Source organism: Marmota monax, unplaced genomic scaffold, assembly GCF_021218885.2.
Source record: "Marmota monax isolate L192 unplaced genomic scaffold, Marmota_monax_Labrador192_F-V1.1 WCK01_AAM20220418_F8-fsc00010, whole genome shotgun sequence".
NCBI classification, from domain to species: Eukaryota; Metazoa; Chordata; class Mammalia; order Rodentia; family Sciuridae; genus Marmota; species Marmota monax.
In genome coordinates, this window is record NW_026692321.1 from 23,395,791 (window position 1) to 23,420,647 (window position 24,857).

General features: G+C 40.1%; 2 protein-coding genes and 1 long non-coding RNA gene across 3 annotated transcripts in view; 1 reads left to right on the plus strand and 2 right to left on the minus strand.

Annotated features, from left to right (window-relative positions):
• The window catches only part of Memo1 (mediator of cell motility 1), a 123,470-nt gene extending 122,206 nt beyond the window's left edge, over positions 1-1,264 (minus strand). The window contains exon 1 of the mRNA XM_046441585.2: positions 1,063-1,264. Coding sequence (XP_046297541.1) covers positions 1,063-1,123 — 61 coding nt within the window. The 5' untranslated portion in view covers positions 1,124-1,264. The remainder of the gene's footprint in view (positions 1-1,062) is intronic.
• A 6,881-nt stretch (positions 1,265-8,145) lies between these two features.
• On the minus strand, positions 8,146-21,027 carry Dpy30 (dpy-30 histone methyltransferase complex regulatory subunit). Its single transcript, XM_046441586.2, has 5 exons — positions 20,899-21,027; positions 20,589-20,660; positions 20,455-20,502; positions 12,403-12,545; positions 8,146-8,492 (listed from the first exon to the last, which is right to left on the minus strand). The coding sequence occupies exons 2-5, from the start codon at positions 20,622-20,624 to the stop codon at positions 8,420-8,422; spliced, it is 300 nt and encodes a 99-aa protein (XP_046297542.1). The 5' UTR covers positions 20,625-20,660; positions 20,899-21,027; the 3' UTR covers positions 8,146-8,419.
• LOC131424080 (uncharacterized) overlaps positions 21,007-24,857 on the plus strand; it is a 29,553-nt gene continuing 25,702 nt past the window's right edge. The window contains exon 1 of the long non-coding RNA XR_009226567.1: positions 21,007-22,641. This is a non-coding gene — a long non-coding RNA (uncharacterized LOC131424080). The remainder of the gene's footprint in view (positions 22,642-24,857) is intronic.

Here is a 24,857-nt window from a genome sequence, read left to right on the forward strand (position 1 = left end):
CTATCAGAAATCACAGGGAAACTTTCTTTGTTAACATACCAGAAATGTGACCCCTGAAAATAATCCCAGAAAGCAGTGGTTCTAACAAGAGCTTTATTAAAGTCCCTACCCTTTCTTACATAAAGAATTCGAAAAGGTTTTTATAAACAGGGGAGACAAGAAGAAGGAATTTACTCAAAACCTAAACTAATTATTTTAGGTAGTTCCCGCACCTCTCTAGAGCGACTAGAGACTGGAGAGGCTGCTCAGGAAAAGTGCTGATGCCATCTCCAGCTGTCCCTGCATGACAGTAACAATGCAAACACTGACAAAAGAGCTGGGAGGCCACCCAAAGCCCCTGCTTGGCAGTACTTCCTTCCACCCGAGTCCCGACCTACAAAGCGACAAATCCCTGAAAGGCCATCCTCTGACAGGTCTCCCACGCGGAGACCTTCTGTCTAGTCTGGAGCGTGAAAAAGTACAAGCCTTCACTCCCTCCAAGAGCGGGGCACCCTAAAGGTGAGGGGAAATGCTGCCAGTCTTTCGTAAGTGCCAGAGGAAAACGGCCAGGGGACTTCCTCTCGGGCTCAGGGTGAGGAGGCTCCAGCGCGGGCGCACCGAACTCCCTCGCGCGAGGGCGCCCCGCGGACCCGGGCGGGGAGGGCAGGCCGGACGAGGCAGGCGGTCCGCGCTCTCGCTCCAGGCGCCCGGGGCGCGGGGCTCGGCGCCCGCACCCCATCCCTCCCGGTGGCAGCGGCCAGCGCCCGCGAGCGGGAGGAGGCGACTAGTGGACGGGTCCGGAGCACGGCGAGCCTGCTCCTGCCTCGAGCCGGGTCCCGGGCGGCAACTCTCCTCTAGCCCCAACTCCGGGGAGCGAGAGGCCGCCGGCCGGACCGCTGCCGCCCGGTGGGGGAGGCGCGAGGCCGGCCTGCCCGCTCCCTCCCCACGCGGTCCGCGCCGGGCGGCCCGTCCGCGCCCTGGTCCCCGCCCGCCGCCGCCGCGGGCCGGGCTGCCGACCTCGGGCGGCAGGGCGCGGGGCCAGGCGGCGGCGGCGGCGGGCGGGCGGGCGGCCTGGGGCCCTACCTGAGGCTGTGTACCAGCTCCCGGCGTGACTGGCTTCCCGGCAGACCACTCGGTTGGACATCTTGGTGCCTGTGCCGCCTATGGTGCACGAGGATGAATGAGGAGGCGGCGGCGGCGGCAGGAGCGGCTCCGCGAGGGGACGAGACACCGCGGGCCCAGCCCAGGAGGAGGCGGCAGCGGGGAGGGGATCGGCCCGGCCCAGGAGGAGGAGGAAAAGGAGGCGGCGGCGGTCCAGGAGGAGGAGATGGCAGCCGGGTTGGTGGCGGCCGCAGCAACAATCACCACAAACTCGGGCGACCGCCGGAAGATGGGGCCCACGGCGGCTTCACCGAAGCCCGGAACGCCCTGGCCCGGCCCCGGACTCGCCGCTGCTCCCCAGCCGGGGCTGGTTCCGCTGAGCCGCCCCCACGGCCCCCTCCCCTCCCGGTTGGCCTTCCCGAGCCACCGCCGGTGACCCCACCCCCGTGACTCCGCGCCCGCCCCCTCCCCCCACCCCCCGCGGGGCTCCCCGCACCCACCCCCACCCCCGGCTGGGCCCTCCTGCCCGTCCGCCCGCCCGCTGGCCCCGCCCCGCTCCTCCTCCCGCCGCGCGGCGAGGTTAACGGCGGAAACCGGACAGGCCGTACGGCATCGAGTCCGGTGGCCGGGCGAGGAGGCAGCGGCGGCTGCAGCTCCGCGCACACAAAGCCCAGGGCCGGGGCCTGAACCGGGAAGGCAGACCCGGAGGAGCCAACGCTTCCTTACTCGCCACTCTAACGGGTCCGGCCCACTGAGCATGCCCAGCACCGCTGCCAGGCCCGCGAGGAATCTCAACGTGCACGCTCCGCGCTCCGGGGTTTAGCGCCAGCAGAGGCTGGGGGCAGGGCGCAGGGAGCAGGACGCAGCCGCAAGGCAAGCCCCTTCCCCCAGCCAACTTCCTTAAACCCAGAGACGGCAGAACGCGCAGAAGCGGCTTTCCACCCCAAAAGTCTGGCGGGCATTCCCAACCATACCCAGGCGTCCTTAGTGGACTCGAACTCTCAAGGTTTCACCCAGGGATGAAAGTCGGTGGCCATGCCGCGAAGTTGATGTGTAGAAGCAGGCACACGGTAAGGTGTGCCTGCAAATGAAGTTTCTGCTTCCCAGGGTCACCCTTGCCACCTAACCGCGGCTTTGACGCTGTAAAAGTTGATCTTGTTTCATGTTACCTTGATGTAGTTTCATGTCTAATCTCCCTAGCTAAAGTGTGAAGCCATAGACTCTGATATTCCCAACTGTAAAATGGGGATGACACTCAAGGGGTGTACTAGAATAAGAGTTACTTCATTTAAAGAGCCTGACAGGAAGCTCAGTAGTAAAACATCCTCAGTTCAATCCTCCCCCCGCCCCCCGTACAAAAAAAAATCCTGAAGGATATAAGGTATACATATAACAAACATTAGTTATGTCACCGTTAACTTACCATCTTATAAATCCCAGTATTCCATATATGTATCAGCACAGAATTACAAATTGGACCTCTAAGAAATTGCTATTGTTATTAAATACACCAGTTCAAAACCAGGAAGACAGAGAAATTTGCATATCTTCAAAAAAAGATTTGGGCCTAGAATCATAAAATTGTTATACCTTAGATTCACATTTAAATAGGCCTTTGGCAATGTCCAAAATAGAGGACTGGCTGCCTACTATTCAAGTTTAGGTTTCCATAGTGCCATTAATAAGATTTTTTTTTTTAATGGCACTATTCTGCCCTTCTCTTTCTCCCGAATCTTTTCAAACTTTAGGGCCCAAGGATTTTATAAGAGATCCCTGTCCTAAAACCTGGTCTAATAATGGTATACTTCTGAATTGCACAGGCTTTTCTACACAGCTATTAAGCTAAAATCTCCACTGAGTATTTGTCTTTATGCAAATTTTACCTTTATTTCACCACTAACCTGCTCAAATATTAAGATACTGTGCAGTCAAAAGATAAAAATGACATACTGAATTAAAACAAATAATTTTTCTTTTAAATGACATACTGAATAGCTAAAGCCAGCTTAGGGACAATCAAAAAAGGAGATGAACTCTAATTCCATGGTGCTCTTTCCAGAGAACCAAAACTCAGTGACAACTGATGAAAAGGTCAACTTTTCATTGTAAATTTCAAGAATAAGGAAACTTTTTTAAGTGCTATTGTGACAGCTCTTGTGGTGGTTTATTACTGATATTGTTTCTATGGTAAAATTGGAGAGGCTGGATACAATGAACAAAGAAAGTTTCATATTTCAAGCCCTTTGAATTAGAACAGGAGATTTGTATCCTGGCTCTGTCATTCATCATCATGTGATCATAGGCATCTAGTAATTCAACCTGCTTTTCAAGCCTTGGTTCTCTCTTCTGTCAAATGCAAACAGCAGTTGAAATCTCACAGCTTGCTATGAGAATCTTATATTAGGGTATGTGTAAACAGTTTTGTTCCTATCATCATCCCTCTCTGCCTAGGCACAACAATCTTAGTTCCAAACTACTAATCTAATTTAAAATTAAGCTTCCTCACTATTAAAATGCTCAACTGAACACTTTTTTTATATATACCTTTATTTCACTTATTTTTATGTATGCTGAGAATCGAACCCAGGGTCTCGCACATGCAAGGCAAGCGCTCTACCGCTGAGCTACAGCCACGGCCCCTAAACACTTCTTTCTTCAAATGATTTTTCTTACTGATCAAATGCTGAACAAAGACCATAATGCCAAATAAAATGAAAGGTTAGAGGATCATCTATTACCTCTCGAATGCTCTCAACTACATCATTATTCCCCATCTACCTTATTCTGGCTACATTATTCAAGCAGACTCTTGAAAGAAATAAATTGAAACGATTCACGTATCCATCTCCCCTAAATTGGTTCATATAATGGAAAATACTTTGTATTCCAAGAGAATCTTATTTGGCAATAGTGTACAATTCTCATGTTATTAACAATTTCCATTACATCCACCTGTAATTTGAGTTTGACATTCCATAAACACTTCATAGTAACAGCAAAGGAGGAATCTTCATTAATAGTCCTTATGAGGCACAGGCTTCAAGAAATAACTAGCAGTCACAGAACCCAACATTAATGCACTTCTGGAACAGCATATCCAACATTCACTGCAGCAGTTTCTATAAGCAAACAACTGGAATTAACCACAATGTCCATCAATCAGGCTTGTTCAAGGAGACACACATGAAAAGAATGTGGTGGAGGAATATACTGGTATGGGAAGAACTCCAAAACAGTGAAAAAATGAATTGCAAAATAGTATGTAAAGTATCCTACCATTTGTGTAAAAATGGATATACGTGGAATACTTCTAGAAGAAAGCAACAAACTAGTAACAGTAATTGTAGCTATGCCGCAAGGATGGAACGAAGGATTTAACCTTTTCAATGTATATATTTGTGTATCTTTTGAACAACTTTATGCCATATACACATACTACTTATACTAAAAAATACCTTATTTATTGAATTTTTAGGCTTGATTTTTATATGTACATGACAATAATTGATTTTAGACTTTATTTATTCATAGCTTTAGAAGCCCCATACCTCTGAATGCCCTGTAGGTCAGAAAAATATTCTAGAACATTACCACAATATTCCAAACTAATCTGGGTTAAGAGTTTAGCATAGACTATTGTGATTTCAATTAAAACTGATACACTAACCTATCAGTCAACTTTGCCACTTTTGGCTGTACAAACCAAATTTATTGACATTTATTAAACACTATATATCTTATACTAGGCTAAGTACTTCATCTACTTAAGTCATTGATGATATGTAATGCTGAGAATCAAACCGAGTGCCTCACACACGGTAAGCAAGCGCTCTGCCACCAAGCCACAAGCCCAGACCCCTAGTACTTTATTTAATGATATCTCACATAAGATGTAAATTTGTTCATTTTCAATGTTTTAGAATGAAAATTTTATATGTAAAACTTTTTTCAAAGTTGTTGTTGCTATTTGGAATTCCCAGAAATTAAATGACCACAACAAAAGATACAAGCTTTTTAAAGGCAGGAAGATCACAAATTCAAGGCCTGCGTCATCAACTCAGTAAAACACTGTCTTAAACTTTTTTTTAAAAGGCTGGGAATGTAGTTCACTGATAAAGCATTCTTGGGTTCTATCCCCAGTATGAGTAAAGTGAGATAATACAGAATTCCAAAGAACTTAACCCAAAGAAATTATAGAAACTTTCAAAAAAAATGTGCACAATCTGTGTCACTTATGATTCCCTACTCTGACTCACATTTTCATCTACCAGCCATGTAAGAGGGCTTCTATTGTACACACATAGGGCTGACTGACTTTCCCCCTAAGAAAAAATTTGGGAATACTTGGGAGATAATATAGTATTAAACTGAGTTTAAATCCCTATCCCAAATTTACTTCCTCTGTATTTTGCTAGCAGCTCACATGCTCCTTAGTACCTATTATATGCTAGGGATCATGTAAAATTCTTCTACATTTAGTGCAAGTTAAACAAACCTGCTGGGCTGGGGATGTGGCTCAAGCGGTAGCGCGCTCGCCTGGCATGCGTGCAGCCCGGGTTCGATCCTCAGCACCACATACAAACAAAGATGTTGTGTCCGCTGAGAACTAAAAAATAAATATTAAAAAAAAAAAAAGAAAGTATTTTAAAAAAAAAAAAACCTGCTTCCTCATCTAAAAATGAAGTATTAAAATCTCTGGGTGTGATGGTGCACACCCATAATTCCAGTAACTCAAGACGCTGAGGCAGGTAGATCACAAGTTTGAAGCCAGTCTGGGCAACTTAGCTAATTCTTTCTCACCAAAAAAATAAGGAGGACTGGAGATATAGCTCACTGGTAGAGCACCTCTAGGTTCAATCCTCAGCACCTCATGAAAAATGTTAAACCTACCTCTGGGCTAGGGTATACCTCAGTTGTAGAACCTGTGCTTAGCACACATGAGGACCTGGGGTCAATCCCCAGCAGCACAAAAACAAATAAACCTGCTTCAATCCAGGCCAGTGGCACACTCCTATAGTCCTATCTGCTTGGAAGGCAGAGGCAGAAGAATCACAAGTTTGAGGCCAGACTAGACAATTTAGCAAGACCGTGTCTCAAAATAAAATTTTAAAAAGGGTTAAGGATGTAGCCCAGTAGTACAGCACCTCTGGATTCATTCCTTAGTAAACCCCCACACCAGAATTAAACCTACTTCAAACTTCTGGAGGTGATAAATGTTTAAAGCCTTGATATAGTTTCATTAGCGTATATGTATTCTGAAACACATCAAACTGTATCCAATAAATATGTAAAGCTTTTTACAAATCAATAATGCCACAATAAAATATTTTAACAAAATGGGTACAATTTTTTTCTAAAATATTATATCTACCTCATAGGTTGAAGAATTTTTTTTTTCCTCCCCTTTCTGGTACTGGGGATTGAACCCAAGGCACCATGCCTGCTAGACAAGCACCCTACCACTGAGCTATATCCCCAGCCCAGTTTGAGGATTAAATGACAATTCATGTAGAAGAATTTTACATGGTCCCTAGCATATAATAGGTACTAAGGAGCATGTGAGCTGCTAGCAAAATACATGCCTATTGTCGCCCTAACTGAAGAGAATGACAAATTCAAGACTGAGTAACTTAAGCCCTATCTTCAAGATAATTCAATAGAACACTAGAAGTATTGAAACAGTAGGAATAGTAGTATATAACCTGTAGTTCCAAAACTAAAATAATACCTCTGAGTGGTCCCTAACCAGAGGTATGTATCAGACTGCCTTAAAGAGTTTTCATCAATGGGGCTGTGGTTCTGGCTCAGTGGTAGAGTGCTTGCCTAGCATGTGTTAGACACTGGGTTCAATCCTCAGCACCACATAAAAATAAATAAGTAAAATAAAGGTATTAAAAAAAAAGTTTTCAACAAGTACAAATTCTATCACAACTGAATCATGCTCTCAAGGCACATATATTTATATATCATATAAATACATAAATAACCTATAAACCTATATTTACAGGTTTATAAATATATATATGTATATATATATATACATATATATATATATATATATATGTGTGTGTGTGTGTGTATATATATATATATGTGTGTGTGTATGTATATATGTATACGTATATATATAAATGTATGTGGACCTTAACATTTCAGCTTGGAGACACAAGACTTCAGAATGCTTCCAATGCAGGGTTTACCTACTTTGGTTGTACTGACACTTTGAACAAAATATTTTGAGAGGTAGAATGGGGATGGCACATGGATTGTCCTGTGTCCTTTAGGATGTTAAGTAGTAATCCTGGCCACTACTTGCAAAATGAATCCCATCTCACTCCAGATATGACAATTAAAAGGTGATATCACCAAATGTCCTGGGAGGATTCCCATTTGAGAATACTGCTCTAGTGAATATTTTTCTTGGCTCTCTTCAGACAATTATCTCAGCTACTGAACTATCTCAATTTCTTCACAGGAATGGGGGGGGGGGGGCACCACTGGCTTTTTTTTTTTTTTTCACAGAGAGAATGATATGAAGTAGCACATAGCTATATCACTTAGCTATCAGCAACACACTGGTAGAACTGGGTTGAATTCCCATTCAAGCACTTACCAGTAATGATCTCTTGAGCAAGTCATTTAACCTCTCCAAGTCTGTTTCCTCATCTGCAAAATGGGAATAATAATATCTACTTTGCAGAGTTGCTATTTTAGAAATAATTTAAGTAAAATAGTACTATGCCTCACACATAGTAAGACTGCAATAAAGGATAGCTATATCATCTCTAAAGCACTGAAATAATGCTTTTTATCAATACTCCAACATTATTGTACATTAGAATCATCTGTGATGTTTGTTAGCTGTTGAAGAGACCCACATCCCACCCTCAGAAGGGTCCCTAGCAATATTGAGAAAAAATGGCTGCATTTTTTATATTATACTTCATTCTGCTGTATTTTCACTCTTTTGTAACACTCTGTAACATCTGAAGACACAGAAAATAATTCATGAAAACCAAGTATATAAATAAAATGTTTGTCATAAAAACAAAAACTACTGTAAAATAATGGCATTATGACAGTTTATTTTGAAGGTCATTTTTCAAACAAAGTTAAAGACAATCTGAGAAAACACTGCACAGAAGACACTCATTAAATAAGTATGGTGATTAAATCAAAATAAGGGAAATATGTTCTCTTCCATAACTCCGAAATAAATTCTGTTGTCCTGAAGATTCTTATACTTCCAAAAAAAGGGAAAAATCATGGCAATTAAAGCTGCCTCTTAATCATGTAAAATCTACAGTAGCAACCATATTTTTCTGTTCTTCCCAATAAGTCAGTTTCGATCTTCAAATTGTGCCTTGTTTTTTAAAAGATAGGATGCTAGAAATTCAATGGGATTTGGTGGTCTGTAAGGGAAAAGAAATCCAAAGTTTAGAAATATATTTTCTAGATGTGTTAATTTAAACATTTTGTTCCTTAAAAGAAAAAAAATCATCTTAAGTTTCATTTTACAAAGCCCATTTGTAGTAAGTAAACTAGCCAATGGTATAATTTTAAAAGAATGAAAAATTGTTATGACTTAACACTTGTTATGAACTCAATTTGAAAACACAGTTTTGAAAATGTACTAACAATGGAATTACAATTATCCCAATTAGAATGATTTGCAGGCATCGCAAGGGAGATGAATGGACTACTGGCCAACACTCAGCTTTTTCATCTGAGTGCCCATTACATAGGTATGTTTAGTTTGTGAAAATTCATCAAGCTGTACCTATGATATACGCAACTTTCTGAGTAAGTATTATCCTTCAACAAAAGAAAACAACTTAGGACAATAGCTGTAGCCTTACTAAAACATCTGGACTACTCCTTAAGTGACTGATCAAAGGAATCAACACTTCTGGACAAGTAAATTCTGTAATGTTTCTTTAAAAAAAAAGAAAAAGAAAAGAAAACATTTCCACTGACACTGTGGCTCACATTCTTAATCCCAGCTATATGGGAGCCAGGAGAATCACAAGTTTGTGGACAAACTTGGCAACTAAGCAAGATCCTATCTCAAAATTAAAAAATGGAAGGGGATGTGGATGTAGAACATCCCTGAGTTCAAAACCCTACTACCAAAAAATCACATCTTTCTTCAAACAATTTGAATTGATAATTTTAATACTGCAACCAAACAAACATTACATCTGAGAAGTCGAATATATTTTTAAAATTAAAAGGTATTTGGGGGCTGAGGCTGAATCGCAGTGGTAAAGTGCTTGCCTTGCATGTGTGAAGCACTGGTTCAATCCCCAGCACTACATAAAAATAAATAAAGATACTGTGTGTTCATCTACCACTAAATAAATTTTTAAAAAAGAGTTTAAAAAAAAATTAAGAGCTATTTGGGGCTGGGGTTGTGGCTCAGCAGTAGAGCACTCACCTAACATGTGCAAGGCCCTGGGTTAGATTTTCAGCACCACAAAAAATTAAATAAATAAATACAGGTATAAAGGTATAAACAAATTAAGAGGTATTATTTTATACTTATCACTTTTATATAAGTTACTATTGCTGAGAAAACAAGTCCAAAGATGAAAATTTGAGGAATATGTTTTAAACTCTACTATGAAAAGTTACATTGAAAACTGATTTACAATGATCTCTAAACATTTCCCTCAACCAGGCAATATGCCAATATTTCCATCAACTCAAGAGGCTGAGGCAAGAGGCTGGGGATGTGGCTCAAGCAGTAGTGCGCTCGCCTGACATGCATGCGGCCCGGGTTCGATCCTCAGCACCACATACAAACAAAGATGTTGTGTCCGCCAAAAACTAAAAAATAAATATTAAAATTCTCTCTCTCTCTAAAAAAAAACAAAAAACAAAAAAAAAACAAAGAAACAACATTAAAAAAAAAAAAAAAAAAAGGCTGAGGCACAAGTTGGAGGCCAGCCTCAGCAACTTAGCAAGGCCCAAAGCAATTTAGTGGGACTCTTGTCTCTAAATAAAAAATAAAAAAGAACTGGCCAGGCTCAGAGGCGCATGACTGTAATCTCAGCAGCTAAGGAGGCTGAGGCAGGAGTATGAAGCCTCAGCAATGGCAAGACACTAAGCAGCTCAGTGAGACCCTGTCTCTAAATAAAATAAAATAGGGCTCGGGATGTGGCTTAGTGGTTGAGTGCCCCTAAGTTTAATCCCCAGTACCTAAATAATAAATTTTAAAAAAGATTGGGAGATGTGACTCAATGGTTAAGCACCCTTGGGTTCAAACCCCTGTACCAAAATAATAATAATAATAATTCAAGCTGAGGGTGTATCTCAGTGATAGAGCACTTGCCTGCCCTATGTGAGTCACTAGGTTCAATCTTCAGCACCACATAAAAAATTAATGAATACAATAAAGGTATTATGTCCATCTACAACTAAAAATATTTCCAAAAAAAATCCCTTTACACTTTAGCCTTTTCTGCTGCCTACATACAGACAAAAATTTTCATATGTTTATGATTAGTTTGTTTTGCCAGAACTCTTTACTTAAAAACACTGTATTGGGCTGGGGCTGTAGCTCAGTGGCAGAGCGATTGCCTAGCATGTGTGAGACATTGGGTTCGATCCTCAGCACCATATAAAAATAAATAAAATAAAGGCTTTCTGTCCATTTATAACTACAAAACACTTTTTTAAAAAAACCCTGTATTACTTTTAAAACTTTTCATATTTTTTCTCCTAGCACTTAACGTAATATTTAGAATTTCTAACATCTTAACTTTCTTTAAAAAGAACCAAAAAATAAGTATAAAGGATGCTTTTGTATTTTAAGCACATACTCTATCACTGGAGTACATGCCCAGCCCTTTTTTGAATTGTGAGACAAGAACTTGCAAAATTGCCCAGGTTGGCCTTAAACTCTCAGCCTCCTGAGTAGCTAGAATTACAGGCATGTGCCAGCAGAGTTGCTGCCCACATATTAATTATTGGTAGCAGAATCAGGATATGTCACTGTTATAAATAAATCTTATTTATAAATATACTAATAATCAAAAGCAAGCATTTATCGTTTGTTTGTTTATTTATTTATTTATTTATTAGATACTGGGAACTGAACCAGGTCTTCGTGTATGCTAAGCAAGTTTTCTACCATCGGGCTCCACATAATTTTTATATAAATTAATATAATTATTCTTAGTCAATAATCTATGAGACATACTTCCATCAAGTTCTTTATCAAATTATGGCTACAATGGTTATCACTATTCTTAATAAAACATAATATGTATCTAATCATTGTTGACTAATCTAATTTACAAAATAAATTTTTTTATTGTATTTGTTCACACAAAAAATATTTTAGATGAGAATTCCTGGGGAATGAGAAATAACTGTAATCATATTAATAAAGAAATGTAAGCTAAGACAAATTAGCAAAATTTTATAATAAAAATTTTTAAGAACAAATTTTTGGACAAATATGATATTATATTTTCAGCACTATAAAAAGTCATGTCCTTTGAACAAGTAAACCAACTCTTCAGAATTCATCATAATAAAACAACTAAACAGAGGCAAAAGAGGCATGAAAACAGATATAACTTTTTGGAAACCTATAATACCAAAGGAAAATTGGATCTCAATGTTCAACAGTGGGGAAAATGGCTAAATTAATTATGATATTATTATAATTTAAATTATAATCATGAAACTCCCAAGCCTATAATCCCAGGGATTCCATTCAGGAGGCTAAGACAGGAGGAACACAACTTCAGGGCCAATCTGGGCAACTTAGACCCCATCTCAAGTTTTTTTAAAAGGGGGTGGGGAAATTATAGCTCCATGGTAGAGCACCCCAGGTTTAATCCCCAGTACCAAAAATAAATAAATAAATAACTGTAATAATGAAGACTATGGAGATGGGAAACAATTATGTCAAACAAAAGAACATACAAAAGTACACACACACCATGATTACAAACCTTTACAAATATTCAAATAATCTAAGACTAATGATGGGGAAAATCACAGCCTCTGGGACAGGAGTCCCCTGTGTTTCTTATTTGCTAGCAAAACAATAAAACTTTTTTTTTTTCTCTTTCTCAAAAAAATGAAAGAAAGAAAGAAAGAAAGAAAATGCCTGCATTATGAATTTATGGCTGACTTCTTTATGTGTATTACTTTCTTTAATTTTTTATGACCGACTTCTTTAAAAAAAAGTTTAATAGCCATAAATTATAAAATATTATAATAAAAAACCATTATACATGACTAATAAGATTTCAATTAGGGAAGTGTCTCTCTCTTTCTTTCCAATTGCAAATGCTATATTCTTACCTTTCCTTTGCAAGCACAGCAAGTCCCTGTAATAAGATAGGCACAACCGTCTGATCCAGGTAGGCACGAGTTGGCAAAGACTGTAAATCCACCTTCTGTTTTGATGACTTTTCTGCATTCATCTTCTCATTTTCTACTATCCTCTAGTGAATTCAAAAATCAATGCATGAATATGCCAAATAATGACATTATTTTGAACATGAAACAAAAACTAATGGAAATATGACACAAATAGAAAAGGCAAAACTATCACTAGAAAGCTGATACTAGACTGCAAACCTCATAACAGAGATTCAGACCCTACTCTAAATCTCATACAGCTCTTTCCCTCTGAAGATAACTTATTATCTCATAATCTCCAGGTTCTACTTTCTCCCTTTTCCTTTTGCCTTTTTAGGTGCCCTTTTTTTGCATTCCATGAGAATTCCTTCTTACCCTATTCCATAACACTGGACATGAAGCAACACTGAATCATAGCAAGAAAGCCAGTCCTGTTTTAATTCTTTCATCACGGATTATATCAAAGACAAAGTCTCAGTATAGTGCTAATATGTCTTTAGCACTTCTGCAGAACTTGCTAAACTCCCTTTTTGACAGAGAAAACAAACTGCAGGCTCACAGGCTTACACTGTCAATGGAATCTACTTAAAATTCATTACCATTGTTTTGTATTCATTGTTTTCATTTTCATGGCTCCCCTCTATCACAATCAGCTTTTCCATTTGTTTCTTTAAAACACACACACATACACACACACCGATTTTTTAAGAGAAGAAACTGAAGAAAAACAATAAGTACTTAACACCCCAAAAATGAGGAAAATTATTTATAGTAAAGATCATTAATATGACATTTAAGTGAATGAAATTTGAGAAACTCATAGTTCCTACTTAACAACTCAAATTGGAGTTTTCACATTGATTTTGCTGATATAAAAAACATTAAAAAGTAACTTATTAAAAAATTTTCTTTCTTTGGAAATCTAGTTTTTTATTTTTATTTTTTTATACTGGGAATTGAACCCAGGGGCATTCTACCACTGAACTACATTAAAAGGTACAGTTAGCATCTGTGCCTTCACTATATATCTGTATGTATATATATATTTTTTCAATTTGAATCACTGTATCTACAACATATACACCACGGTTTCCAAAGACATTTCTTATCTTTTTTGGTACAGGGGATTGAACCCCGGGGAGGTGCTTAGCCACTGAGCCACATCCCTAGCCCTTTTTATGTTTTTTTTTTTTTTTCTTCTTTTTTTTTTTTTTTTAGTTGTAAATACCTTTTTTTTTAATGTGGTACTGAGGATAGAACCCAGGGCCTCGTATGTGGCAGCCAAGCGCTCTACCACTGAGCCACAACCCCAGCTCCCTTTTTATGTTTTGAGACAGGGTCTTGCTAAGTTGCTTAGGGCCTCCCTAAATTGCTAGGGCTGACTCTGAACCCATGAACCTCCTACCTCAGCTTCTTGAGTTGCTGGGATTACAGGTACACACCATGGCACTGGTTCCAAAGACATTTCTCATAACTATCAATTTCTCCTATGATTTTCAATATAATTTTGGAACTTATTAAAAATAATTTTCTATAAAGTCTATTTAATATATAAAGTACCTATTTATTTAGTCATGGATGGGGAAGTGTATTGTTCATCAGTAAATTTCAACAGATAATAACTGTAGCACATCATCATTTCTGAAATTCTAATTAAGCCCTTATAAAATTTACCTTTCCATTGCAGAAAACATTATACAACTTGATATTTCAGAAAACTAAAATTATCACAGTGAATGAGGGATTTGGGGGGCAGTACTAGGGATATTTCAGAAAACTAAAATTATCACAGTGAATGAGGGATTTGGGGGGCAGTACTTTATCACCAAGCTACATCGCCAGCCTTTTTTATTTTTTATTTCAAGACAAAAGTCTCTAATTTGCCAAGGATGGTCTCAAATTTGGGAATCCTCATGCCTCAATCTCATGAATCACTGGGATTAGAGGTGTGCCTTACCACACCCAGCTAGTTGAATGAGTTTCCATTCAAAATCCACCTATGTGGATCTATCCTAGATCAAAATCCACCATGTTCAAATGATCACAATAAAGAAAATGAGGCAATCCTCAACACTTCAGAATGTAGGGGTTTTGGTTTTTTAGTACTGGAGATTTAACCCCAGAGGCACTTTACCACTGAGCTGTATCTCCAGTTCTCTTTATTATATTGAGATCCTGCCTAAGTTGCTATTGCTAGCTTTGAACTTGGGATCCCCCTGCCTTAGCCCCCTGGAGTCTCTGGAATTACAGGCTTGTGTCACCAGGCCTGGCTCAGAATATATTTTCTGTAAGCAATCCTAACTTTCTGTCATAGTACTTGTGAACAATAAAACTAGTCAGCAGGCTGAAGGGTGGTACCTGGTGATAGAGCACTTGTCTAGCCTGCTAGAGGCCCTGGGTTCAATCCCAAGCACCAAAATAAAAACAGAAAAACTAGTCATAAAACTAGTCAACTATATGAATATTACAGTGCCTCCAATAAGAAACAGCAATGCCTAAGCAATTACTATAAGTCCTATAATAACTTCCTTAACAAAACACTCTCATTTATTTCATTCTTTTACTGAATATGTACTACCAGTGGCTATGTTTAATTTTACCTAAGTTAAAATCTTTTCATTAACCTGAATAAAAATGCATACACATACAGAGGAGCTGAAACCTATGATTAATATGATTACTCTAGTTTACAGTTTCCTGCGTTGAGAACTTATAGAACGCTGCATGGAAGACAGCCCTTGAGCAGAGGCCAGTAGTCTCCTGAGCTGGAAAGATAACTGGAATTTGCAAGGCAGAGTACTAGAAAGGATAATGTTACATGGAGAGAGAACTGAACAGAAAGACACTAAAGAGATTGCCTTTCTGTCTTCAGGTGAATGTAACCTCACAGGAGGCCCTCAATGGCGGAGTTCATACAAAGCTGGGGAAGTTTGTGCTCTCCTGACCCACAGTAGGAAAACCTCAAAATACATGGAACATCTGATAGAATACTCAAGAGGAAGAAATTAGGCCTAAACTAAAGGCTGGTCTAAGCCCACTTAATGAGGATTAAAGAAAGCCTTAAAAGGATCAAATTGTTTCTAAGTAACTATCTTAGAACAAAATTCAACAATGTTTGAAGAAAAGGAAAAATATCCAATACCATACAAGGTAAAATTCACAATGCCCAGCAACCTGTAAGAGATTGCTAGTCAGGCAAAGAAGAAAAATAATGTCATACTAAAGAGAAAAATCAACCTGTGAAGAGCAGGCAGTGTTCTGCTCAGAGTTATTCCATGGTGTATTGAACAGCACTTTTCAGGCTGTTTTACTCCATTTTGTAAAAGCAGTAGCTTGTCATAAGCAACTCCATCTTGAGTTTAAGTGCTGAAGTAGAATGACTCTATACCTTGTTTGTATAAGTAAACAACCATCTCTGCCTGGCATAACAATAAGACACAAACTAATCATGGTACTAAATATGGCCACCATTGGACTTATGAAATTAATCAGAAGCACATGGATGCATGGGCATAGCAACTCATATGGGAAAAAACAGGCCCATGTGCTTATCGAACACACCAAACCAAAAGATGAAGCAATCCTCTCACTTGCCCATAAAAGGAAAAGCACCCTGAGAATGGGCACCATGGTACCTTGATGCTGTCTCCTGATCACTCAGCAGGAGACCTGGCTAGGAAAATCACCACAGCAACAAACTTGTGAATCTCTGTCCTCAGGCTTGGGCAGAGTGAGGTTTTTCCTGCCTGTGATATCTGTTCATAGCCCTACTCAAAGCTGACACTCTGAAACTGCAGTCCGACCAGACTTTGGCCTAGAATAAGTTCCTGCACCTTGACAGCTCTGTGCCTTGAACAAGTTCTTAGTCTGGTTTTTAATCTCCCCTAACTACCTACAGAGAATGCATTTGTATTTGTTTTCTGCATTTGCTCTCAGTTTGGCCTTCTATACCCCTGTGGCTGCCTTAATTCTTTCTTAGGCTTTTTATAACATATATATAATTGGGCAAAGTGTGACGTCTGTATGACTTGAGTGTTATAGATATTACAAATTAAGACTGGAATAAAAGATCCTGTGATTGTCCAGCTTATGACTACCAGGTGACCCACAAGTATTCAGTGAACTACCAATGATGAAAGCGATATTTCCTATAAATTTATTGTTATTAATAAGTTCTGACATTGTGGAAAGACACCAATGTGTTTGGTTTGTTGATTGAAAAGCTCCCTTACAACACAACCCATAGAAAGAAACCTAAAAATGACAAAGATGATAAAAGAAGCAAGACCACTACAGAGCTCACAATAGAGAAAAGCATGAGTATATTCAAGATAGACAAAAGTAGTTGTAAATTAATCTAACCAAATATTTGAAGAAATAAAGGCTGAAATTTTTCAAAAGTTGATCAAAACTGTAAACCCTCAGATCCAAGAAGCTCAATGAATCCTAAAAAAAGGGGGCGGGGGGCTGGGAATAGAGCTCAGTGCTAGTAGAGCAAGCGCTTAGCATGGACTGAGCCCTGGGTTAAATCCCCAGCACCACAAATTTTTTTTAAAAAAGAAAGAAGATCAATACACATTACAAATATCCAAATAAGCTCACTTAAAAATTGGGATAAAAAGTCAGGCACCATGGTGTGTGCACACCTGTAATCCCAGCAGCTCAGGGAAGCTAAAGAAGGAAAATCACAAGCTCAAAGCCAGCCTTAGCAATTTGGCAACTTGGTGAGATCCCATCTCAAAATTAATTTTTTTTTTTTTTAATCACAAAGCTTCTATTTTTTTTTTTGAATTTTTAATATTTATTTTTTAGTTTTCGGCGGACACAACATCTTTGTTTGTATGTGGTGCTGAGGATCGAACCCGGGCCACACGCATGCCAGGCGAGCGTGCTACCGCTTGAGCCACATCCCCAGCCCAAAATTAAAATTTTTGAAAAAGGGGCTCGAGACATAGTTAAGTAAATATTACCCTTGGTTTCAAATATTTTAAAAAATAAATTTTAAAAAACTGTGATGAAGGGCCTGAGGGTCAGTGGCAGAGTGCTTGCCTAGCACATATGAGGCACTGGGTTCGATCCTCAGCACCACATAAAAATAAATAAATAAAGGTTTAAAAAAAAGGAATGCTTTAAAAAAAACTGATAAAAATCTTAAAAAACAGCACAAGAAAAGACATATTATAAATTGAGAAGCAAAGACAGGAATAATGGCAGACTTCTCATCTGAAACAATGTCCACCAGGAGACAGTGAAGCATATTTACATTCAGCAAAAACATCTTCCCCCCCAAAAAAGGCAAAACAATGATTTTTTCAGACATTCAGAAGCTCAAAGAATTCCTTACCTGCAAACCTGCAGTATAAGAAATGGTGAAGCCCTTCAAGCAGAAAGAAAATAACACCAGATGGAAAACTAGATCCATACAAAAGAATGAAGAGCCCCAGAAATGGACAACATGTGAATAAATATAAAATCATCTTTTTCAAAGGGCATATTGGCACATATGCATTGTAATTCTATCTACTTGGAGGCTAAGGAAGGAGTATTTTAAGTTTGAAGCCAGTCTGGGCAACTAAGGAAGACTCTTCTCAAAATAATAAATAAAGCCAGGCATGGTGAAATATGCCTATAAACCTAGCAACTCAGGAGGCTGAGGAAGGAGGATCACAAGTTTGAGTCTAGCCTCAGCCACTTGGCAAGGGCCTGAGCAACTTGGCAAGATCTTATCTCAAAAAATAAAAAGAACTGGGGATGTGGCTCAGTACTTAAGTGCCCCTGGGTTCAATCCCTGGTATCTAAATAAATATATATATAAAATAAAATAAGTGGCTAGGGATGTAGCTCAGTGGTAGAAAGTCCTTGGGTTCAATACCCAGTACTGCTAAAATAAAAATAAGAGATTATTTTTCTTGCTGGGCACAGTGGTGCATGCCTGTAATCCCAGCAGTTGGGGAGGCTGAGGCAGGAGGATGGCGAGTTCAAAGCAGCCTCAGCAAAAGCAAAGTGCTAAGCAACTCAGTGAGACCCTGCCTCTAAATAAAATAAAGAATAGGGCTGGGGATGTGGCTTAGTGGTTAAGTGCCCCTGAGTTCAATCCCTGGTACCCAGAAAAAAAAAAAAGAAAAAAATTATTTTTTTGTTTATATATTTTAAAAGATAATCAGCTTTTTAAGGAAAAAATTAAAATCATCAACACACAGCTCATGGGGCTGGGGATGTGGCTCAAGCAGTAGCGCGCTCGCCTGGCATGTGTGCGGCCCGGGTTCGATCCTCAGCACCACATACAAACAAAGATGTTGTGTCCGCCGAGAACTAAAATAAATAAATATTTAAAAAAAAAAAAAAAAAACACACAGCTCATAATGAATGAAATGAAATACATGACAATAACACAAAGGCAAAGAGAGATTTTTAAAAATTGAAAAATATTATAAGATTCATATACTGAGCTGAGGATACAGCTCAATTTTACAAGATTTGCCTAACATGCACCCAGTCCTTGATTTCACTCCCCAGCACCAGGGAGAAAAAAAGATTCATGTACTTAAAAGATATACTACTATTTCAAGTAAATTTACATGCTATACAACCCTAAAATAATCACTTAAAAATAATCTAAAATTACAATAAGCCAATAAAGGAAATAAAATACAATCTTAAAAGGAGCAACAGCAGTGGCAGTTGTAGAACAGTAGTTTCCAGACTCGAAAATATCACAAAAAAAATAAGTATAAATTAGAAATCAAAATATATGCTCTACTGGCACAGTGGCACACACCTGTAATCGTAGTGGCTCAGGAGGCTAAAGCAGGATGACGGCAAGTTCAAAGCCAGCCTCAGCAACTTATGGAGTCCCTATCTCCAAATAAAACATGAAAAAGGGCTGGGGATGTAGCTCAGTGGTTAAGCGCCCCTGAATTCAATTCCTAGTACCTCTGCTTTCCAGATACCATGAGCTAAGCAGCCTTCCTTCATCATGCCCCTCCACCATGATGTTCTGCCTCACCCAGGGCCCAGAGCAATGGAGTGGCTAAACAATCATGGACTAAATCTCTAAAATGGAAGAATCACTGCATGGAGTTTCAAGTGATCTGTTATTTTGAATACACGAAATTTTGGGAGCAAAACTACCAACCAGTGCTGCCAAGAGACATTCTGAACACTGGAGTGCAAATGGTGCATGAGATGCACAGTTTAATTTTGTTTTATTCGATTTTAAAGGAAACAAGGGGACTTGATAGTTATCTGTATCTATAATATATGCTTTGTGAACTCACATATTGTAAATCAATAGAGAGGGTTGAATATAATAATGTATTCAAGTTGGTATTAACTCAAAAAACAAAAAATTAATTTTAAAATGTGATGAATGAAAAGCTGAACATAGGGTTGTTACCCTCTTTTGGCCAAGTAAAAACTTACAAAAACATAATTACTATTTTACTATCCCCTTTAATTCGTAAAGGAAAGGGCACTTTAAAATTAAAGCAGCAGAAAAACTAACCACTAAATAAAATACCAAACACTCGACTTTTTTTTTTCTCTCATTTTCCCAAGGTCTGGTGGTTTGGGACATAATATTAGAATATCATAGTTATGCCCTTCATTTTTATTTGGAGACAGAGTTGCGTTAAGCTGCTGAGGGTCTCCCTTAATTGCTGAGGCTGGCCTGATTCCTCCTTTCTAAACCTACTGAATCGCTAGAATCTCAGACGGGTGCCACCACACCCAACAAAATTGTATTTTCTTAACCAATGCCACCCAGCTCTGGTTCAGTGGTTCCAGTATTTATACTCCATTAACGGGGTACCTTCTATATTTAAGAAAAGTATGAGCACCAATGTTAAAAAAACAAACTACCTGTAATTTGATACTATTGAGTTGAAGATAGCAAAGTTTTCACTTGTGCAAAGTAACCTAGTAAAAACGGATCCCAAGTTTTCACCAGCTCGCAGGAGACGCAAAGATGCGACAAGGAACTGGGAGAATTACCTCAACGTTGTCGGTCAGACCGTACTCAGAGTGAGGGTTTTCTGCAACCTAGAAAACAAAACACAGGTCACAGAGACATCAGCCGCCGTTTCCCGCTGCCTCCCTGGCATACCCGAATCCAGCGCCTCAGGTACCTGCGTCTGTCCTTCCAGCATCTGCTCTGGCTCCATGGTGGACCCTGCAAACCACAGTCCCGGGATATCAGCCTAGGAAAACGAGAAGAGCACCAGTTACCCGGGAAACTTTAACACGAAGACGCCAGGATGGAGTCCAGCCCAGTCCGCGACCCCGCCCCTCACCCCCACCTGGGCGCGCGAACACCCGCAGCAGAAGAGGAGCAGGATGGGACAGTCCACGACTGGACGCCCGCATCAAGTCAAGAAGATCCGAGGCAGTCCCAGGTACTTGGAAAAAGTGGGCAAGGAACGAAAGAGAGCTAATTACCCGCGCCCAAGCTGTTGGTTCCTAAAAGGTCTGCACGGCGCCACCAACTCCCAGCACGAACCGCTCCGGCCGTAAGTGACGAATGTCGCACGACTGCGCCTGCGCAGAGCTTCCCGGCGGGCTTGGACTGGGAGGCACCGGGACCCGCCGGCTCTGAGGGTGTTGTCTGCAGAGGTGCGGGCCGCGATCTGTCCTCTGGGACTGCGAGAGTGAGTCAACCTGCGAACGCAAGGCGACCAAGTGACTTGCCCAGTTCCCCAGGGGTCTTTGGTTCTGCCTGAAATCGTCTGTCCTGGAGGAACCGAAATCACTTACTCTGCTTCTTCCTATAAGATCACAGGCCCCGGTGGGCACGGTGGCGCACGCCCGTTACCCCCGGGGCTCGGCTGGCTGAAGCAGAAGGATCGCAAGGTCTGGGCCATCTCAAGGTCTGGGCCGGCCTCGGCAACTTAGCCAGACCCAGTCTCTAAATAAAAAGGACTGGAATGTAGCTCAGTGGTAAAGCACCTCTGGATTCAATTCCCGGTACCGAAAAAAAAAAAGAAAGAAAGAAACAGACACATGCTGAATGATCCACCACATATTGTCAGTGGTTTACTTTAAAAACCAAAGGCAGGAGAAGAAGCAATGTTTAGGCATTTCGAAGCCAGTTTTCATGAAAGCCCATAAATTGTGGAGATGAGTTGTTAATGTTATCTTATATTTGTATCGAGATTAGCACGACGCCTGCTCGGCAAGGTGATGCACGACAGGAATCCCAGCAGAGGCTCAGGAGGATGAGTCACGAGGATCGCGAGTTCAAAGCCAGCCTCAGCAACTTTGTGAGGTCCTGAAAGCAACTCAGCTAGACCCTGTCTAAATAAAATATAAAAAGGGCAGGGGATGTAGCTCACTCGTTAAGCACCACTGGGTTCAATTACTGGTACCAAGATTTAAAAGGAAAAAGAAAATAGTTTTCCAAGCCACAGTACTGTTGATACCATTGTTTGAGGGGTGTTTTGTTGGGGGAGGGGGGTGCTTTTTTGGTTTTTTTTTTTGTTGTTGTTTTTTTAATTGTAAAAGCTAGGTGGGTGCAGTGGCGCATGCCTGCAATTCCAGTGGCTCTGGAGGCTGACGCAGGAAGATCTCAAGTTCAAAGCCAGCCTCAGCAACTTAGCAAGGCACTTAGCAACTCAGTGAGAGCCTGTCCCTAAATAACGTATAAAACAGGGCTGGGGATGTGACTCAGTGGTTGAGCACCCGGGTTCAATCCTCAGTACCAAAAAAAAAAAAAATTTGCAAAAGGTAACTGGGCATGGTGGTGCAGGCCAGTAATTCCCCTTCTCTCAGGGGAATCACAACTTCCATTTAACAAGACCCTGTCTGAGCAATTAACAAGACTCTGTCTCAAAATTTAATTTTTTTTTTTAAGAGGCTAGGGATGTAGCCTCATGGGTTCAGTCCCCAGTACCACATTTAAAAAAAATAAAAAACAAATGACAATCAGCCTCCTACACACAATTTTTATATAGTAAACAAGAATCCAGTAAATAGGATTGTTTTATTTATTTTTTTTTATCTTAATTTTTTTTTTAGAGAATTTTAATATTTATTTTTTAGTTTTCTGCGGACACAACATCTTTATTTGTACGTGGTGCTGAGGATCCAACCCGGGCCGCATGCATGCCAGCCGAGCGCACTACCGCTTGAGCCACATCCCCAGCCCCAATAGGATTGTTTTAAATCCACTAAATTTCATTTAAGGTAAATATAAAGTAATAGTAACTTCCCATTTGCATTTGCACTTTTTCATATAAAACTTTGACTATTTAGATATTAATTGTGGCATATTAATGTGATGGAATATAAACCATTCAAAGTAAAAAGGAGCTGGGTGTGGTGGTGCTTCCCTGAAATCCTAGCTCCTCAGAAAGCAGGTGGATTGCAAGTTAGAGTCCAGCCTGAGCAACTTAACAGGATCCTCCCTGAAAGTAAAAGAATAAATAAAGGGCAGGGAATATAGTTCAGTGGTAAAACACCCCTGTTCAATCCCCAGTACAGAGGGGGAAAAAAAGTAAAAATGATGAATACTTATAGAGAAGTACTTAAGTTTGGTGGGTTTTTTTGTTTTTGTTTTTGTTTTTGGAGGGGGGGTGTTTACCAGGGATTGTACTCAGGGGCACTCAACCACCGAGCTACATTCCCAGCCCTCTTTTTGTATTTTATTTAGAGAGAGGGTCTCACTGAGTTACTTAGGGCCTGGCTTAAATTGCTGAGGCTGACTTTGAACTCTCTTTCCTCCTGCCTCAACCTCCTGAGCCACTGGGATTACAGGCATACACCACTGCCCAGCTTAAGTATTTCTAAAAGTACACTATAACTTAATTTTGCTAAATACTACATGGATAAAGATCTGAAGTAAATAGAATTTCTTTAGGAATTAGACTTGTGGGTAGATTTTTTTAAAGTTTTACACTATATACTTGATAATTATTAGGTGGAGGTGGCTGAGGAACAAAGCACCAAGTAACCCCTGGCCGCCAAAGAACCACCATGCCTGACCTTACAATAATTACTACTGTGATTGGTGATGGCTCTGTGAGGATTTTACAAATAAGATTGGTGCAGGGCTGGGGTTGTAGCTCAGTGGTTGAGCGCTTATCTCGCATGCGTGAGGCACTGGGTTCAATCTTCAGCACCACACAAAAAATATATAAATAAATAAAACGAGATATCGTGTCCAGGGCTGGGGATGTGGCTCAAGCGGTAGCGCACTCGCCTGGCACGCATGCGGCCCAGGGTTCGAGCCTCAGCACCACATACAAACAAAGATGTTGTGTCCGCCGAAAACTAAAAAATAAATATTAAAAATTCTAAAAAAAAAAAAAAGAGAGAGAGATTGTGTCCATCTACAACTAAAAAATAATGTTTAGAAAAAAAGATTGGTGCAAAGATGTGGATGCACACGTGTAGGATAAATTAACTAGTACATATATTAACTCTAATAAAGAATAAATGCTTTTTCTGGAGTGAGAAATAAAAACTAGTACTGTAAGGTCCTTGCTTAGCATCTGGACAGCCATCTTAAGTGACAGCCACCATTTTAAGAAAAATTTTGCTTTCTCGCCCAAGGCCTTTCTAAGAAAGGCTCACCACTCCCTCATACCAACTCCATCCTTAACAGCCCACATTAGGACCCACAGGGCTCTAATCCCTGAGCCTGCCCCATAAAAGTCTCAGAACTCAAACCTGTATTGTTTTCTCTCCATCTAAGGAGAGATGTGCCTTTATTTGTCAGCTCGGACAAACTCTCACGTGTATCTCTGTCTGGTCTCCGCCTTTCAGTTCTCACTTGCCCATCTCCCGGTTCCTCGCTTTTCTTTCAAGTACCACTTAAAAGTGGTTGAGAAAACTTGAGAGAAGAGTTTTGTGCATTTCATACTATACATCCATATACTTCCCCACAAGTAGTAGGCACTTTATAAACATTTCCAAATTTTAGGAAGCAACTGAGAAGTACTAATCTACATTTTCCAAGTACTGACAGTGAAAAGTTGGAAACTAGACTGCAAGTTTGTTCAGGGCAGGGACCATGTCTTAGAAATCCTTGTACTTCATGTGGGGCCTGCTGCATCATAGTTGAATAATATGTGTTAACTCGGCTAGAGCTGGGGCTCAGTGGTGGAGTGCTCACCAAGTATGTGTGAGGCACTGCATTCAGTCCTCAGCACCACATAAAAATAAATAAATAAATAAAGGTATTGTATCCATCTACAACTAAAAATATATTTTAAAAAATATGTGTTAACTTGAGTTGCTATAAAATTTAATATTTATACACTGACACTACTAAAGCAAAAAAATAGAATATGAAAATGTTTACTGAAGGGAGCAATGCGAATAATTATCAAGCAGATTTCTCTCAATCTCAGATATGAATTAGTGGTCTACAAAAGAAAAACAAAAAGCTTCACAAAAGT

Excerpts from the sequence above, each read along its gene's own strand:
- Dpy30 (XM_046441586.2), bottom strand. The coding sequence starts at position 20,624 with ATGGAGCCAGAGCAGATGCTGGAAGGACAGACGCAG. Across the intron at positions 20,503-20,588 it reads TGCTGGAAGGACAGACGCAG|GTTGCAGAAAACCCTCACTC; the intron begins GTACCTGAGGCG and ends TTTGTTTTCTAG. Across the intron at positions 8,493-12,402 it reads GCTGTGCTTGCAAAGGAAAG|ACCACCAAATCCCATTGAAT; the intron begins GTAAGAATATAG and ends TTTCCCTTACAG.